Source organism: Falco rusticolus, chromosome Z (assembly GCF_015220075.1).
Source record: "Falco rusticolus isolate bFalRus1 chromosome Z, bFalRus1.pri, whole genome shotgun sequence".
Lineage (NCBI taxonomy): Eukaryota > Metazoa > Chordata > Aves > Falconiformes > Falconidae > Falco > Falco rusticolus.
The window spans coordinates 58359278-58376710 of NC_051210.1; the positions used below are offsets into that span (position 1 = coordinate 58359278).

The 17433-nt window shown below is 44.3% G+C and overlaps 1 protein-coding gene across 7 annotated transcripts in view; it reads left to right on the plus strand.

Annotated features, from left to right (window-relative positions):
• The first annotated feature begins 203 nt into the window (after positions 1–203).
• The window catches only part of IQGAP2 (IQ motif containing GTPase activating protein 2), a 127211-nt gene continuing 109981 nt past the window's right edge, over positions 204–17433 (plus strand). For all 7 annotated transcript variants that reach the window (XM_037373001.1, XM_037373005.1, XM_037373003.1 and 4 more), the window contains exon 1: positions 204–302. In XM_037373001.1, coding sequence (XP_037228898.1) covers positions 257–302 — 46 coding nt within the window. In that variant the 5' untranslated portion in view covers positions 204–256. The remainder of the gene's footprint in view (positions 303–17433) is intronic.

Consider the following 17433-nt stretch of genomic DNA (forward strand, 5'->3'; position numbering starts at 1 on the left):
CCCCCTCCCCGTCCCCCCATCTCCTTTCCTTCCTCCCCGTCCCCTCGGTTTCTCTCCTTTCCCTGTTCTGGCGGGCGGCGGGGCCGGGCCGGCGGCACGCGCGCGCCTCCCGCGCGGCCCCGCGTGGAGCCGCCCCGGGTGGCCCCGGCGGCGCGCGGGGCGGTGGCGGCCGCCGGCGGCAGCAAATCAGCGGGGCTCGCGCCGCGCATAAGAAGGGCGGGCGGCGAGCGGCGCCGTCCCTCCCGGCGGCGGCAGGATGCACCATGAGGAGCTGGCGCCTCTGCAGCGGCCCCGCTACGGCTGTGAGTGGGCTCGGGGGCGGCGGCGGGCGATCGGGCTTCTCCTACCCCCACCCCGGGTTTTTCGGGCCCCTTCCCGTGCCGGCTCTCGGTGTAGCGTTGCAACAGGGGCTCGGGCGAAACGGAGAACCCGCCCGGCGGAGTCCCGCTGCGGCGCGCAGCGCTCCGGCTCCCCTAGGTTAGTTTGCTCGCAGGCGAGCTCCGGTTCGGTTCTGAGCAGGTTGGCACGGGGCTGGGTTTTGTTCTGCAGCCCGGCCGGCGGATTATAGCTGCAACTCCGCTCTGCAGCTCGGGGTTTTAGGGTAGCGCTGGAGTTTTGGGGCTCAACTTTGTAACTTCGGTGTTGCCGGTATCGCTTTGGGTTGTAAACTTGTAACTTAAGTTGCGACTACAGCTTCTGGTTGTAACTTTGTAACCTTTGCGTTTTCATTTCGGAATTTCGTATTATACATTTCAAACTTTGTTTTCTGGTGTTATAACTGTGGCTTATAACTTCGTAACTTTAGATAATCACTGGGGTGAGGCGAGAAGCAGGGTGGGCATCTGCTTTCAGAGGAGGCGTATTTACTTCCCAGACTCGTATTTAAGAGCAGCCCTGAAGCACCTTCCCCCCTGCTGCTGCAGGGCGCCCGCAGCGCTGCCGAGCCGGGACCCTGCACCGGGCTGTGCTTTCGCCCCGTTTCTGTGGGCAGAGCAGTGCAAACCCTTGGCCCTTGCATCCCCCTAAGAAACGCCTCTGATAAAGCAGGCACTGCAAAATGTGAACGTGCAAATTATTTGCAAAACTCGAAGCAGTCCTGGCGTCCTGTGGTCTGATGAGCAGCTTCCACTTCCCTGCTCCTAGCATAACAGCTTTGTTTAAAACCGGTTCTGAAAATCACTTTTTTGAAAGGAGCACAACACCCCTTGATAACATTGCGTTCACCTCACTTCCATCCGGGGCAGACAGAAAAGGTGATGCTTGGCAGTGAGACCTGCAGCTTGGAGGATGCTCTGCCATCCTGAGCATTTTCCTCTCTTGATACCTACCGGTTGGGACAGTCTGTGGAACCTGCCCATAGGTTTCTTCCATTTGCACTACCTCATAAGTGGATGAGAGGCTTTTGAAGGTGTGTTCACAGCTGTCTGTATTGATAACTTTTTTAGAGTGGTTACTACAGGCGTAGCTGGGTGTCCATGCTAATGTGTTAGCAAAAGTGAATATTTTGCTTGTGAGGCCAATCTCCCAATCATCTCGGCTTGCTGTGCCATTGCCTGCATGGCAGGACAGTGTCTGGGCAGTGTGCCACATGGTGGCTCCAGCCCCAGGCTGGCACTCGGTACACTTGCCTGTCATGGAGAAAGTCCTCAACTGTACATGGTGTGTCCATCAGGCCCCCAGCAGCAGGGACTTTCCTGTGCAGGTCTGGTATGACTGGTACCAGAACAGGTGAGTCTGAACATGTGGCATTTGCTAGACTGCCGTAGTCAAAGACGGGGCTTTGACTTAAAGGGCTCATCTTTGTGCCTTGGCTCCTGCCTGGGTGCTGAGGATGATTTACCCTATTGCAAAAGCTGCTCCAGAGTATTTTTAAGAATCTCAGGCCTTATTTATTGTGGGGGAAGAATAACCGTGTTAAGGGTGCCGAGTGCAGTTTTGAAGATACGGTCTCTCCTCTCGCTATTTATGCTTTGCTATGATAGTTCAGAACTTTTTGCTGTGATAACAAGAGAGAAGTTTGTGTTCTGCACTGTAGCCACTCTCCTGGTGTTTGCTTTCCTGTCCCAGGGTCAGTAGTGGGTAAGAGCATCCTTCTTGGCTTCTCTGATGCCACCTCCCTCTGACCAACGCTGCCTGCTTGTCTAGGCTCTGGTGGCTATTCTGTCTTTCCCTGAGTGAGAGGTTGTGGCTACTGTACCACACTGTATCATTTAATTTTTTTAGGATGGATTTTTTTTTTTCTGCAGGAACCTTTGAGATAACATTGCTTTCAAGGCACTGCGCAAAGGTTCCTCAAATGCCCCAAGCTGATGCCTGTTTTTTTTTAAAAAAAAATACACCAAAGAACTCTATAGGGAACGCCATGCACCAAAGAACAAATCATAGTATTGTCTGTAGTGATATCACAGGTATGGGTGGATGTTTAGATTTTTTTAGCCTACATCTAGAAAACCAAATATGCTTTATCTACACTGTATTTAGTCCACCATTTTAGGACGAGGAGAAAAGCAGCATCTTAAAAAGCACACATACACCCCCAAAAAAGAGGCTCCCTAACAAACAAGTTGCCATCATTATCATTATCTGAGCTCTTATGAAGCCCATCATAAGTTGTAGGTTCTCAACATAATTAAAGCCACATGTTGGGTCACTGGCAAACAGTTTCCTATGTCGAACACTGTATCTGTGCTTGATTTCTTATAAGAGTTAATAAATGGTCCAAGTTAGGCTATCAAATTGCTAAGACTCCTTGCTTTAGCAACTTAGTACAGTTTTAAATGTTTAACTTAACTTGGACTTTTGACTTTGGCTTCAGGCTTCTGTCAGTGTTTGTATGTTGCTCTGAAGAAGGTTAGCATTTCACTATGATAATTCTCTGCTAGGAACTATCTGAACCAGTGCGTGGTTATCACCAGAATTTCATTCTGATAACTAAAAGGGAAGACACATGCAAATCTTGGCTACATTTTGTAGCCTGATGGGTACCACTGGGGAAAATGTGTCCCTGAGCATAAGACCTTATAGCACAAAATAATAACTGGGAAGACTTAGCTCTAACTTGAAGCCTAGCTTTGCATTACAAGTTTTGCTGATGTAGTAACTTAGACTCGCATCTAGAAAATATTCTTAGAGCTGATAATTTTTGTCTTTAAAGTCAAAACTGATTGTAGACCAAAGAAGAGGATCCCTTTCTGGGTGGGTAGCAGTTCAGGATGAACGTGGTTCATGGGAGAAACAGGAGCTCAGAGCAAAGTCTTTGAGCCTTCTCTTAGTCTGTTAGGTCCAAAGCCTTGTGGCTTCCTGGACTGGTTATTGAAAGGTGCCTCCAAATCTGCATGCTGTCAATAGCTTAAAAGAGATGTGCGAGAGATTTCTGTTGGTGTTCCATGGAGTGTTTCACACGCTCATGTCCAGCACCAACTAAAGTGAGATCATACAAGTACACAGAAGCATCTTATGAGGCAGAAACCATGCTAACAGGTGCACTGCAACTGAATTTACATAGCTGGTTTTCAGTCTGGCTACAGCTGTTCGCTGGTTTATTTCTCAATTCCAGCACAATCAGATGCAGAGGTTCACAGAACTGCAAAGAACTGGGACTTGTATTATAACTTGAGGCATGAGCCATTATTACAACAAAAATGTGTGGTGCTGTTAAAGACTGCAAGAGAAAAAGTATGAATCTTGTATGTGCCTCACAGGTTAAATGTGAAGTTTTTAACATAGGAAAACAATGAATCAGGCAGCACTGTATCCTTGAGATGCCTTTTTCCTAATGCTCCCAGGTGCTTTATAGATAGTTCTCCCTGAAACCTGTGAGAGAAACAAATACTTAAGTTTTTGTGAAATGTCTGAATAGCTTTACTGCACTTCCAAGAATGTAATAAAGCTTCAGTGAGTGAGGCCATGAGTGTCTGGATTTGCAAAGCATTTCAGGCATTTCCATGTTCAGAGTAGCTAAATTAATGTATGCTCTAGGTCCCTGTATGTGGGAGAGAAACTAGATGCTTCAGCATCACCAAACACATCTATTGGAGACAAAGGCAGCTGAAGTCTTCATGTCACCCGCTGCAGCTGGAAAGCTAGCTTCACTGGGAATAGGTGGGTAAATACAGGGGAAGCTTGACTTTGGTATCCAGTGATGAGAGTGTTGCTTGTGCTTGTGGTCCTGGCTCCCAGGACTGCTCCTGTTTGGCACTAGGTAGGAGTCAGGAGATGAGACAAACCATCAGCATAAAGCTTTGTGAGAGAGAGCTGCCCAGCCTGTGGAGACAGGCAGGGCAAACCTAAAGTGAAACGTAGCCTATGCCTCTCATGAAACTGCACCTAGTTTCTTTCTTTGGCAGGATATGAAAGCTTGCAAACCAGTGGCTTTTTGTAAAGTATTTAACTTCAGAAACTATAAATTTGTCTGCATGTATATTAAACACAGAGAAACAAATGGCTGTTTTTCAGTTTGGGTGGGGTGGGGGGAATCTTTTGGTAAAAGTTTCATGGGATTTTTCGAAGTGAAAATAGATGGGTTTTTTAAAGCTAAAAAAGCAAAAGCTTAACTGTATCTTATGCATATATATTCTTTTGGGTGTATACTTTCTTGTAGTACTTGTGGCTTATGAGAAACTTTTCTTCTTTTTTATTGATGGGTGTAATTTGGCAACCAAATACACTGTTTATCTCTTCCACTCTTTTGTAGGTTGCTAATAATTAAACTACTGAATGAGAACTTGAAAGGTTTAACTGCTTTGTTTAACCAAGTGCACATAATTCATTTGGTAGGAGTGGTTCTCCATGTGCTCTTTGTGCAAAGCAGGCTCATCTACCCTGAAGTCTCTTGGTAAAGAAAGGATGTAGCTATGTTACAGCATGCTTAAAACTACTTGAGTGCTGTTGAAACAGGAAATATTAATATTGTGCTGGAAATGGGATTTATAGCACATGTGAGTGAGCTAGATGAAGTCTAATACTTGAGGCAGGCAACACGAAGTGTGCAAATTTCCAGCTCACCTCTCCTGTTAAGTGGTGTTTCTGTTAACTAGTTGTTCTACCTCAGGATTTGCTTGATACTGTTGCTGTTCAAGCCGATTATGATTTACTAGGAATAATCTTTCAAGTAAAGTGGAAAAAAAATGCCTGGTGGCAGTGATAGGCAGGACTCGTGGGTCATATTTCTGTGGGATGATAAGCGAGTGTGCTCTCCTGTGCTCTGCTCCTTGCAGGAAATTATTAACCTGCTGTGTTTGCTTCACTTGCTCAAATGTTTTGGTGTTTTTTTGGAATGGGTATCCTTGAACTACTGTGTGTTGTGGAATGAAAGCACAGGTGCTGGACGGTGGAGAAGCAGTGTCCACCCCAACCTAGGAAGCATGATCAGAGAGGGCAGGGGCTAGGTGCCCCCACCCTGGGGAGGGGAGGCAAGCAGGGAGGAGTGCCTGCTGTGGGCACCTTGCTTGCCAGTCCTTGATGAGATGGGCTGGTGCATAATCTGGGCCCTGCATGGTTCATTCATGGGTCAGCACTTCCTGCACCTTGGCAGTTGCAATCACCCTCAGAAAACAATTATGTCCTCTTCAGTCTGGTGACAGCGGGGCTTTGAAGTGGGTTGTCCACAGAATGCATACTGCCTTATCTTCGCAGCTGGGGGGAGAAGGGGCGCTGCTGAGTGGCACCGGCACAGGGGCAGGTTTGTGCTGATGACCAACACCTTGCCCCGGCACTGCTCCAAGTGTTTTGCTGACTGCTGTGACCCTGGCCAAGGGTACCCTGCTCTGTGGTGGTGATGGGCTGGCTGGGCAGGAAGTGCCTGTGGGGTGCTCTGTGGTGGCCAAGGGCCTTGGTAGGTGTCAGGGTGGGCCATGTGGCAGGAGGAGGAGGGGATGGAGCCATGGTGCTTGCATGAAGTCTTTGGAGCAGAGGAAGGGGATGCTTTGGTTTGGAGAGAACCCCTGCCTGTTATCCATCAAGGGAAATACTGAATGAGGTGGTGTTCATACAAACTCTGCATGGCTCCTAAATACCTTTTGAAATGTGTAAGCAAATAACCAGCCTTTAAGAACCTGTGTTGGTGGCTGATTTCAGTGTTAAATTACTCTTTTGTTCAAATGAGTATGCACTAGCAAGGAACACTTACCTGGGGGAATTATGTCAGTTATTTGTTATCGCTTATTGCCTGAGTTAAGAGGTTGGCCAGGTATAAAATCTTCAGGAATCAGATTCAAGGAGCACCTTAGAGCTCTGACTCACAACTACTAACAAACTGCTGCCAGCTACTAAGGAGCTGCGGCCTCAAGGTGTGGTGCCTGCCCTGCCTGTCAGCCAGGCTGCAAAACTGGCAGAAACTACTGTCCTCATCTCAGGTGCTTCTCTTGGCCTGGGTGTATCAGGCTAAGCTGTCTGTGGCTTGAGCTAAAGTGGGTGATGAAGGATGTCGTCCCTGCCAGTCGTCCCCTGTGGACTCTGACCTGCTTTCAAAGTGCAGTAAAAGCTCTTGTGGCATCTAGCAAGGTATTTAAACAGATTCTTACTAGACTCCAAAGTCTGAAGGGAAATAAGCAGTCATGCGTGCCAACCATCCTCTACTGGCTGCCCCTCCTGAAAATTAAGGGTATCCTGCATCTGTGCTTGATTTGTAAAGCTGCTCAGTACACTGGTTATATTGGCAGGATTGGAGCCTCACAGCTTCTAGGAGCACAGCACAGATTAATTCAGGGGCAGATGGAATACGAAATGTCCAAACTCTGCACAGAAATATGCTTCATCAAGGCAACCACTCTTTCACAGGGTTGTAATGTTGAAGTATAGGCTAATAGATGTTTTACTTTTTTTTTCTTTTAAAGGGATGTTTCAAAGGTGTTTAGGGGAATCTTGTATGAATACAGGGGATATCTCTTTCTAATAGTTTGGTTGAAGTGATTAGAAACAAGGTAAAAAGCTTGAAAAACTAAACAAGGAAATGGGTTTGCTTTGCTGAAAACATGATCCTATATCTAGGGGTTATCTTTCATGAGAGAAGTCGCTGTTTTTCACTGGTGTTAATTACACTGGGATCCTAGCTCCCACTTGGTTGTAGACTGTTGCAGCTGGTAAGGCTGCAGCAGCCTGAACTTGCTGAGGTGCCTTCAGCTGCTTTGTCAGGCTGCTGTGGTCTTCACCTCTTGCCAACGCTCATATGATGGCATGGAGACCTAATCTGTCAGGAAGATAATCTTTCCTTGCAGAGCTGACTTGCATTGCTGGATCTGCAGTCACTTCAAGCCTCTGCAGTGCCTGGCTGCAGATCTCACAGCTATGCCTGCTGGCCCAAGACAGGGAGGCTTTCTGGCCAGGTGAGATCGTGGCAGCCAGAATTTAAATGTGTTTAAATTGTTCTGGAACTGCACCCTGTAGCTGTGGTTTCATGTGTGCTTTCAGTCAGGTCTGACGGTAGAAGAAGCAACCTTGACTCTTTCTACGGGATTTTTTTTGGCTAGATTAAGTTCCTGTTCTGGCTCACAGCATGAAACCACAGGCAGGTCTGCCAGCACAGTGCAGTAGCTGGAGCAGAGATGAGCAGAAGTGGTTGGGAGAATGGCAGACTGAGTTCATTCAAATTGTGTTACTGCTGCACATGGAGATCTGGAAAGCGTGTGTGCCATGGGGCAGCAAAATGTGCAGGCAGCACACAAGAGTGGACTGGAGCACACAGGAAGGAGCAGCACGTATTACTGTGGTCTGCCCTGGGTGCCTTTGTTGTGGTGCTGCTGCCACCCTGGTGCCCTGCCTGCCAGGGCTGGGACTGCTCTTGCTTCTCCTGTCACCCAGGGAGTATTGAGTTACAGAAAAGTTTTTGAGGAATCTCATCTCTAGCACTGTAGTTTCATAAATCCCTAAGTGTCATAAAAGGCATGGTAGTGTTTGCCAGGCAATGCCACAGTGGTAAGAAAATTGCAAGAAACAGTCTAAACACTAGACTGCTTGAACAAGAAAGAAAAATACGTTTTTTCTACATAAAGTATGATTCAAGATGCTTTTCCAACCTTTTTCTGCTGGTAAGATTATTTCTACTTGCAGGGCCTCAAATCTGTAGGGATGAGATGTGACTTTGTGGTGTGGGCTGCTTATTTCTGGGATTTTTAGGTTTTTGAGCCCAGTTGATTAACCTAAGCAATAGCTGGCTGGCCTCTGTTCAGTGGTAAACAAGTCTTAAAATTCCATATGTTCTTAATACAGTATAGCTAAATAAAAAATGTATTGAAATGTCAGCATGGATATGCGGTGGTGTAAATTTAAAGGAATATGGAGGAGTCCTGGGAAGAGCAGGGATTATATTTAGATGAACCTGGGACAAGGAAAAATGGTCAGCTTTATTTACAAAACCAAGCACGTAGTAAATGTGATTTCACTACATCTGAGCTCAGAAGCTGTTGTGAGCACTGCTTTTCAGACCACAGCAGAGCACAGATTCTTCATGTGATTCAGTGGAGGCTGGGAGATGAACCACCCTTGGTATGGCATTTGAAGTTGCATGGCAGTTGACTACTGAAGGTGGCTGGGCAGTTTACCTGCAGCGGTTAGATGTGACTGCCTACTTCTTTGAATGTGTATCACCTCTGACTATGGTAAGACGTTTAACAAATGAGTTAGAATGCTGCAGAAAATACACAGCTTTTGTCACGTGCTAAGCAAGCTCCTTCCTTGTGCTCCAATTTCTATCTTCATACAGATCATGAGAAGTAAGACCACATAGTTTTGCTGAAGATTTCACTGATGTGAGTTAGTTTAGAACACAATCAAATTTCTTAGTATCGTGGGTAGTAACAGGCAAACAAGGGCTGGTGTTTCCTAGAACACTGAACCATGTAACACTCAGTAGTTTCTTTTTTGTTTGTTTTGGTTTGGTTTTGGTCATACTTAGATAAATACAGTATTTCTGTGCATGTTTACAAAGGCTTCTGATAAAAATAGAGGGGTTTCTTGTAACATTCTGTATCCTTTTGTCCTAAACCTGTGGTGGGAGGGTGCTGACTTGTAGGCTGCTTCTGTCCAGGCTGCAGATGCTGGCTATGGGTATGTCTGTCTCAACTCCCCAAAAGGATGAAGGTGAGCAGGTGAGATTTTTGGGCCTCTGTAGCAGTAGCAGAATTGGTCTGCAGTAGCTTCTTGGGCATATTTGAGAGGCAAGTTTACACCTATTTCAATTTAATTTTCCTGAAGTTTTGCAGTGTAAACTTTCTTGGAAGCTGACCCTTTGCATGAAAACTGTTACCAATTAGGTAGAAGTATTTCACTTGTGCTCACACTTGACAGCCTTTAGAGTGTAGGCCAGGAGAAGCAGAACTGCTGCTGGTGAACAAACCTTATTTTGACACTGGGTGTCTACAGAAATAGTTTCCACATAGAACAGGAATGGCAGAGACTCACCTGGGGAAGGTACTGCTGATGGAGTAGCTATTTTTTTCAGGCTGCTCTGCTCCCTATAGCAGCTGTAAATGCCTTATAATAAGGAGGCTGACCATAGCCTGTGAGCTGGAAACCAGGGCAAAGCTTGGAGGAAGAACCATTACAAGTGCTAACAAAAGACTTGGGTTTTGTGCTTGAACAAAGGAAGCAGACTGCAGCTATGCAAAAGACAAGTGCTCAGCCCTTGAGCATGTGAATTTCCTTGTCGGTTAAAAACTTCAAAACTTGCAAATACATAGCTTAATTTGATGTCAAGTTTATGCATGTTTCTTGTGTTATGGTTGTCATAACAGTGATTGAAAGCTAGTTACGCTTCCTTTATTTTAGTGGTCTTGGTATTGCTGTTTCAAGCAGAATGCTTGTTTTGAGGTGTTTACCCAATGTTTCTGGTGTGCTCCTGATATTTTATTCACAATTGATATTTAGTGTGCCACTGCACTGCTCCCATAAGTGGAAATGGATTCCAGGCAGCAAGAGGGCTGCCATGTGGCCAGTACTTGGTGCATTAATCCAAACTTTACTTTTTGGAGTGGGCTATGGAGCGGATACAAACAGGGAACATGAAAACTTAAGTGACTCAAGATGAGACTGACAAAGTTTTGTGTCAGTTTAGAGGAAATATGAATTTAGCAGAACTAATACAGTTATGCTTTGAAAGTTGCAAGTGTATGATTTGGGTGAAACATGTCTTATGAGTGCAGCTGTCATTGACTTATTCTGGAAATGGAAGTACTCTGTTTATTAAGTTAGCAGGATTATTTGGCTCACTCCATATCTGATGATTTTGCAGTGATATGTACAATGGTAGATGTGTCATTGTTACTCAGAGCTGTTTTGAGTCTCAATATTTAGATACTGGATGTACTGAGTGAAAGGGTGGGGTTTTGTCTGCTCTTTTCAAACCTTGCTTAGAGACTTACATCTTCTGTGCTTTTGATCTCTGCTATGGTTCTACCTCCTGATGATGAAAGGAAAATTAATTCTTATCACTGGGTATGTATGTAAATGAGAAATAAGGGCTGGACTAGTCCAGAAGCAGTGTGGGCAGTTGCCCTGCAAGCAATGTTTGCTTGTCTGTGTGGTGTCCTCCCAAAGTGACCTAGCAGGGAGAACTGGGAGGAGGTTACCCTGGAGCCAGTGGTGCCAGCTTTGATAACACTGCAAGCACTTGCTTGCCTACTGTGGAGTGGAAGCCAAGCAGGCTTCAAGTGATAACTAAGGTGGTTGTTCGCGTGGGACCACCTCTGAACTGGTTACCTGCATAGCTACACTGTTTGCCTTCCTACAAGAACATGTCATCTCACCCATGAAGCGGGAACAAAGAAAGTGCATATCCAACCCTTGTGCCCTTCTGCACCTGTGGACTTGCACAGCTGCAAGACCAAGAGGTTTTAGGGTGATATCCTAGCTTGTTAGCCTGAGGCTGCACCTCTGTCCTTTCTGTGGTTCCTGCTTACACTGGGCCATCTCTGCTGCAGCAGCAGCTGCTGAGTGCACAGCAGTTTTGGGAGCTGTTTCACAAGCAGCTCAGCTGCCTTGCAAGGGGAGCCAGGAATGCTGGAAGGAGGGCAGGAACCACCATGGCTCTGTTCAGATCCTGTCTCGGGGTGCCCAGGGGTTCTGGTCATCACCTAAACTTACCATACCTATATGTTGATATTCTGCATCATAGAGCATTTCTTTACGTTCTTGTGAATTTTAAGCTATTTTTTATATTAGAATTGTTCAGTCTTGTTTTATGGGCTTATAGGTGCAAAGTAAATTTTCAGATCTATTATCCTTCATGCTTAAGGGTTTTTTTTTCTCCCCACTAATATTAAAAAAATCATTATGCCTGTGAATCAATGAATTTAAATTACAAACTTCAAAGATACTGTGACTGTTGTAATTACTTCAGAATGAGAAGCAAGGAAGTCAGAGGGAAATGTGTTCTCCAAATTTAAGGCTGCAAGCCTTATGGCATGCATACTCTTTCTTTTTTTATTCATATGCTTGTGTTTGTATCTTGAAGGAAAAATGTCCTGCAACATTTCAGGTATTTTATGGAGCTCCTTTCAGAGTATGGAGACAGTGAAGCAGGTGATTTGTTCAGACCTTGGTAGGAGGACTGCAACAGACTGGCTGGGGAAGGAGCAGGAGATGATGAGTTGTCAAAGGAGGAATTAAAACCAGATGTCAGGTCTGAGGGTTTCTACACTGCAGTCTTATGGTGATTTCAAACTTGCTCTGTACTTAAGTGATGCTCTTGCCTATGGTTTTTCCTAGACAGGTGTTTGTCTTCCACAGTCTTACAGTTCAGATCCTGAGACTCATGCAGCTCTTGTCAAGTTACTCAGTGACACTCGGACATATCTTTCTTACTGGGTTCTCTTTGTCTTTCACTCCAGTGTTCCTGCTAGTTGTTCTTCTTTTATGTTCTTGAAGCTACATGTTACCACATTTCTTCCAGCTGGTTACTGTACTGAGTTTGCTGGTAGGAAGCTTTTTGATGTCAGCCTCTCAAGCACCTGGATATTGAAGCCATTTGGCAACTCTTCCCTCAGAGTATCATGCTGGACTTTTTTCAGATGTGAGGGGCTATTCCCTCCCCCTCTCTCTCATACCCCCTGTCCCTGTTGTCTTCCTCCTTTCTCACAACCAAGAGCAGCATCTCCCTAACCAGCCTCAGGGTAGTAGAGGTTCACTATAAGTGTACATACAAATCACTGTTCTGGTCTCAAATGGTTATGCAGTTGACCTTTTTGACACTTCCAAGACAGAAAAATAAATCAGACAAGTTTCTGATTTAGCCAAAAATCCTGTGCAGTATTTGCAGGGTGTTATCTTAATTGATTGCTATTTAAACAGCCATCAGTCTTTTGAATTTTTACCAAAGAATGACAGTGACTGAAAAACTTCAGTGTTATGCTCTTCATTGTGGACTTCAACAAGTTTGTTTTTTGATGAAGCATCAGTATCTCCTGTCAGACATGCTTGGCTTCTTCAGTCCAAAGGGTCCCCCTTTGCCACAGTAAGCCACACTTTATTCTGGTCCTGCATGTTGGCTAAGGTGTCTCAAACAACCTAGAGTGATCTTAGCTGCTGTTTGCACAGCAGAGCATCTGACTGGCAGCAGTAGTGTGATAGAGCCATGGCTCAAGATCAGTGTGTGCGAACAGATGAGAGGCTGACAAACCTGAATTAGGATTTCCTGCTGCCACTGTGGCGAGCTCAAACTGCCCTTCCCTTCCTCTTGATGGTCTTCAGCCCCTCTTTCCTGTTCTTCCACTTTGTGTCTGCAGTGGTTTTCTGCCTCTACTTGATCCACAAATGTTTATGGGTGGGGTTGTGGTCACAGGTGGCAATGGTGATGAGACTACATACAATGAAAGTTGCCTTTGGGGTTCAGCAGAAGGCTGAAGGCATGTCTCCTTTTCCTGTTAACTTGTGCCTCTGCTTCCAGCTCCTTGCATAGGGATGACTGCCTTTCAGATGAGCTGTTCACCCTTCTTGGGTAATCTTCAAAGTATTTTACTCTCCACAAGTCACTTTTATGTATATGTGTGGGTGCATTTGACTTAATTGCAGGTGTATCCATGTTTTCAGAAAAAAAGATATATAAACTTCCTAATGCTAGAAATAAATTTGATGGCATTTGTAGGCAAGACTTGGCATTTTTCTTCTGACTAAGCCCAATTACAGGGTTGATACTAATGCATGCTGTAGACGCATTTTTCTGTCTTTCATACTTGAGTAGTGTATTTCACTAGCCTGGCACTATTAAACAGTCCTTTTCATTATTTCATTTACATTCTGCTTGTGTTAAGTTGAACTGAGGTCACAGTAGGTAAAATGCAAGAAAATGGAATCCATATGGCAAAATTCTGGCTCTTTTATTGAGGATTGTTAATGTATATTCCTAATAAAAAGCTAACAGGTTAAAGTAATTCTGCTGAAATGAACAGAGCAAATGGTAAATGGGTCAAAATACATGGAATTCAAATCACAAGTTCTTTATTTAAGAAAGGAGTGAATGTATAAAGCTGACAGAGGAACTTTTCATGCTTTACTGTTTGTTTCCTCGTGAATTAACCTCTGGAGAAGGAAAGCCTGTTGGAAATTCCGGCTGGAATTTGCAATATTATTTTGAATGCCTTGAGCCTCCAGTGATGTGCTGATTTGACCAACCAGCTTTTTCAAAAACCTGCTTTTTTTTTTGTCCCACATAAAAAATGTCATTGTTGTTGTAAGCATGTGGAAACTAAGCAAACCTTCCAACCAGACGGACTACATACTGGTGTAGCCTGTTCCAAGCTGCCTTCAAGTCTGGCCATGTTAATGGCTTTTTGACTAGGCAAGGGGGGGTAGGATGGCTTGTAAGGGAAAGAAATAACTTCTAACTGGTGCTCACTTCACCTTCAGAACCCATCAGTCTGAGTGCTTCCTTAGGCTTGCAACTTTTCCAGGAACATAGACTGAGGGGTTATTAGCAAAGAGTTTTAAGGTCAGCTGGGTAGTTTGTAGAAAGGAGCTAAGAGTTTTAAGTGTTCTTTGAGCACCTGAAGCTTGGGGAATTGTGTTGTGCCTTGAGGTGACCAGCTAGGAAAATATGCAAAGATAAACAGTTACAATTTTATTAAGGAGTTATCTGAAATAGTGCTGGAGACTGTGAGACTGGCAGTTAAATGTAGGTGTAAGTGGTTGGGCAATAGGCTTACAAATTGCATTTCATGTTTCTAATTGTAGATGAAAACACTTGAAGCTAACTGAAATTGTAGGCAGTTGGACTTTCATATACTTCCTTCAACTCCCTTACTCTGTCTCCTTTTTCTTCTAAACACAAAGATCAGTTAAACTGAAGTTAAGATAAAATGAACCACATGGTTTTTCTGCACAAGGTTAAAGGACCCTACTAGTAGAGATGGCCATGCTTTAGTGTCATAAAATAAGATAACATCAGAACTACTTAATGTCTTTTAAGGTATTTCCTCTATTGAAGTCTTACTTGATGGTAGTGTAGAGAGCCTAAGGTTTAAAAGTGGGGTAAAGGATACGTATACCTATAAGCAGAAAAATGAGTTAAATGTTCTGGCAGTGCATATGGTTACTTGCTGAATGCCAAAACTACTTGTGTCTGTGTGGTTAAATGAGATTTTTTCCTAAACTTTGTGGGAGTTCAAGTATCTTGAGACACAGTCCTACAGCCTTCTGTCAGTGTTAGCACTTGACGGACTGTGAAACCAAGCAGTTCTGACACTTGGCTCCAGAAGCACGGGCTGTGGTTGCTGCTGCATCACCTTCCCCTTGGTATGATAATGCTGAGGTCCTTGTATTGTAACAGTGCTCAGTCTCTGTAAATGGATGTGGCTGGACTTGTGGTAGTAGATACATGAGACTGAAATATGACCTTTTTCAAGGAAATGTGGGAAGGAGGCTCCGGAAAGTGAATGCATAAGGATGATGCTTTATGAGAAAGCCCAAGGCAAAGACTGGTTTATTAAACACTTCATTTTAGATCAGGATGTCTTTTTACTGGACTTCTGTTGTCAAAATTCCTGTGCTAGTGGTGCTTTGTTTTTTTTCCCCTGTTTGCATAGCATCTGGCAGTGATATTTGGTGTAGGACAGTGGCCTTGTAGATCCTGACACACAATTTGTGAAAGTGGATGATGTCTGTCTGCTGGGCAGAAGATGTGTGTGTATTTCTGTATGAAAATCTGAGCCTGCATGCTTCAGACAATGTAATAACTAGATTAGGAGACATAGCCATTTTTGAGGGAGTGGGAGAGTAGTTCAGTGTTGGAAAGATTTGAAAAATGCCATATTGAAGAGCCTCATAATTTAATGAAGTATATTAGTCTACTATCTTGAGTGAATCTGCTCTCCATGTTTAGAGCCGTTGTAGGTTTTTGAGTGTCTGCATTTGCATGGAGGTTTTTCTCCAAGAAAGTGTTCAGGGTATGGACTGAATTCCCTTAACTGAAGCTACAGAAAAAGGCTCAGGCTACCTGTCTTTGTTGCCATGGGATGCTCTTGTGACTGCTCTTTGACAGAGAAATCTGTAGAAAGTTGTTTTGATTAGAGCATTAAACTTTTTGTCCAAAGATAAATTTCTTCCAGTATAACAATAGACTTGCATGTACTAAATACCTTAATAAAAGAACACCTCTAATAGGTGTTTGGTGCTGTAAAGCCATTTTTTCTTAGTAGTCTATTGAATGATCTCTGTTCATGTAGTTGAAGTTGATGTTACCTTCTGCACATTTAATAAACTGTTGCATTAGGCACCTGCAAGTCAGCATTAGGAGTAGAAGCTTAGGAAGGAACTCTTTCTGCCTCTAGCTTTTGAGCATTGTTTTTCTGACATCTGTACATGTAATTCTGTCTGCTTGTTTTCCAGCTGCCTGACAGCGCTGTAAACTCCTGCCCCACTGCAGTGAGGGCAGCTCAGGTAGCAGCAAGCCTGGCTCAGTGAATCATCAGCTCAATCTGCTCTGGTTAAGGCTGTTGGCTAGTGCTGTGCTGGTGCAGTAGCAGCACCTGAATTGCCAGCCTAAGAGTGACTGTAGAGCTCAGAGCTAAACTGCCCTGAGCAGGCACTCCTGGGGTGCTGGGAGCCTGAAAGCATAGATTTTACCAGGAATACAAAAATAGCACTGAGTTTATTGGCCTTTTTCACATTAGGACAAGAGTTACATGCTCTTATATAACCAGAATTTTTGAGTCACCTTGATGATCTAAAATGCAACTAGCTTTTTCTTGAAACTGCAGTGCTGAAGCGTGATGGCAAATGTTTCACATGCACAGCTCATCCTCATGGCAGACATACCGGCAGACATAAATGGGATGCTGCCTAGAGCCTGTTGTACTGTGCTGGGCTTTCACTGGGGCTGGCTATGGTGAGCAAAGTGTCAGTCAGGAGTTTTGTGCAAGAAGGGCTTGGCTTTTGTTTTTGTGTTTTCAGCTGTTACAGCATTGCTCTGTGAAATGCTTTTCAGTGTGCTAATACTGGTGACATGGGGATGGGCTGGGGTGGAAAAGGCAGGAAGGTGAGGTGAGGGATACACAGAATTTCTCATCAGTGGACTAGAATACTTCCTTACCTTGCCTACTGTGCAGCCAGGATGGCTTGCAGCTGGGACTGCCAAATGTGGTTTGGCTACTGTTTAATACAAATACGCTGATGAAAAACGACTCCAGCATTTTACAGTATTACTCATGTACCTCTTCTCTTCCTCTGTCCTGACTTCATAAATTCTTTTCTGTCACCGTAAGAGGATTTCGTGCTTTCCATCCTCTGTTATGTCCTGTGTATTGAGCTTCCCTGTTGTGGTGCCAAAAAAGCCACCCTCCTCCTTGCTCTCATCTCACTTTTCATGGGAAAAGTCTCTGGTGGCAGGAAATTGAGGGGGGCTGGCCCTGAGAAACAAAAGCCTCTGTTCCTTTCTTTGCCTTTTTCAGTATAAGTCTTTTGGTGTGTCTGTGGCAAATGCCTTTTTAAATGGTCTGCCTGCTAGAAGCAGCCACGTGCTGTTCTTGAACTATTGCAGACGGTTACATGTCTGAGTGCAAATGCAGGACCAGGAAGCCTTAAATGCTGCCGCAGGTTTTGCAGGGTTTTTTTTTTAGCTTCAGTTTAAGACAATAAAAATTGTCTGTTTGGGGAATTTTTATCCCTGAATAACTTCGAATTACATCTTGTAAAGTGTTCCATAATTCGGTATTCAGAAATTAAAACAAGCATTACTTCTCCTTGCTTTGGTTATGTATCACAGAAGTTTCAAGTTTAGCTTCATTTAAAAATACAATCCATGGATCCATGGGCTCAATTGAAAACTGCTGCAAATTATATCCATAAAATACCTCTTACTTGATATGATATCAAGTATAAACAGACTAATGGGAGAGATCCGGTCAGCTCAGTGTTGATGTGGATTATGTCTGTGATCCTGGGACCTCCAAAATCCTTGCTATGGTTGTGATAAGAGGGTTAACTCTGATCTTGGGCAACATTCATACA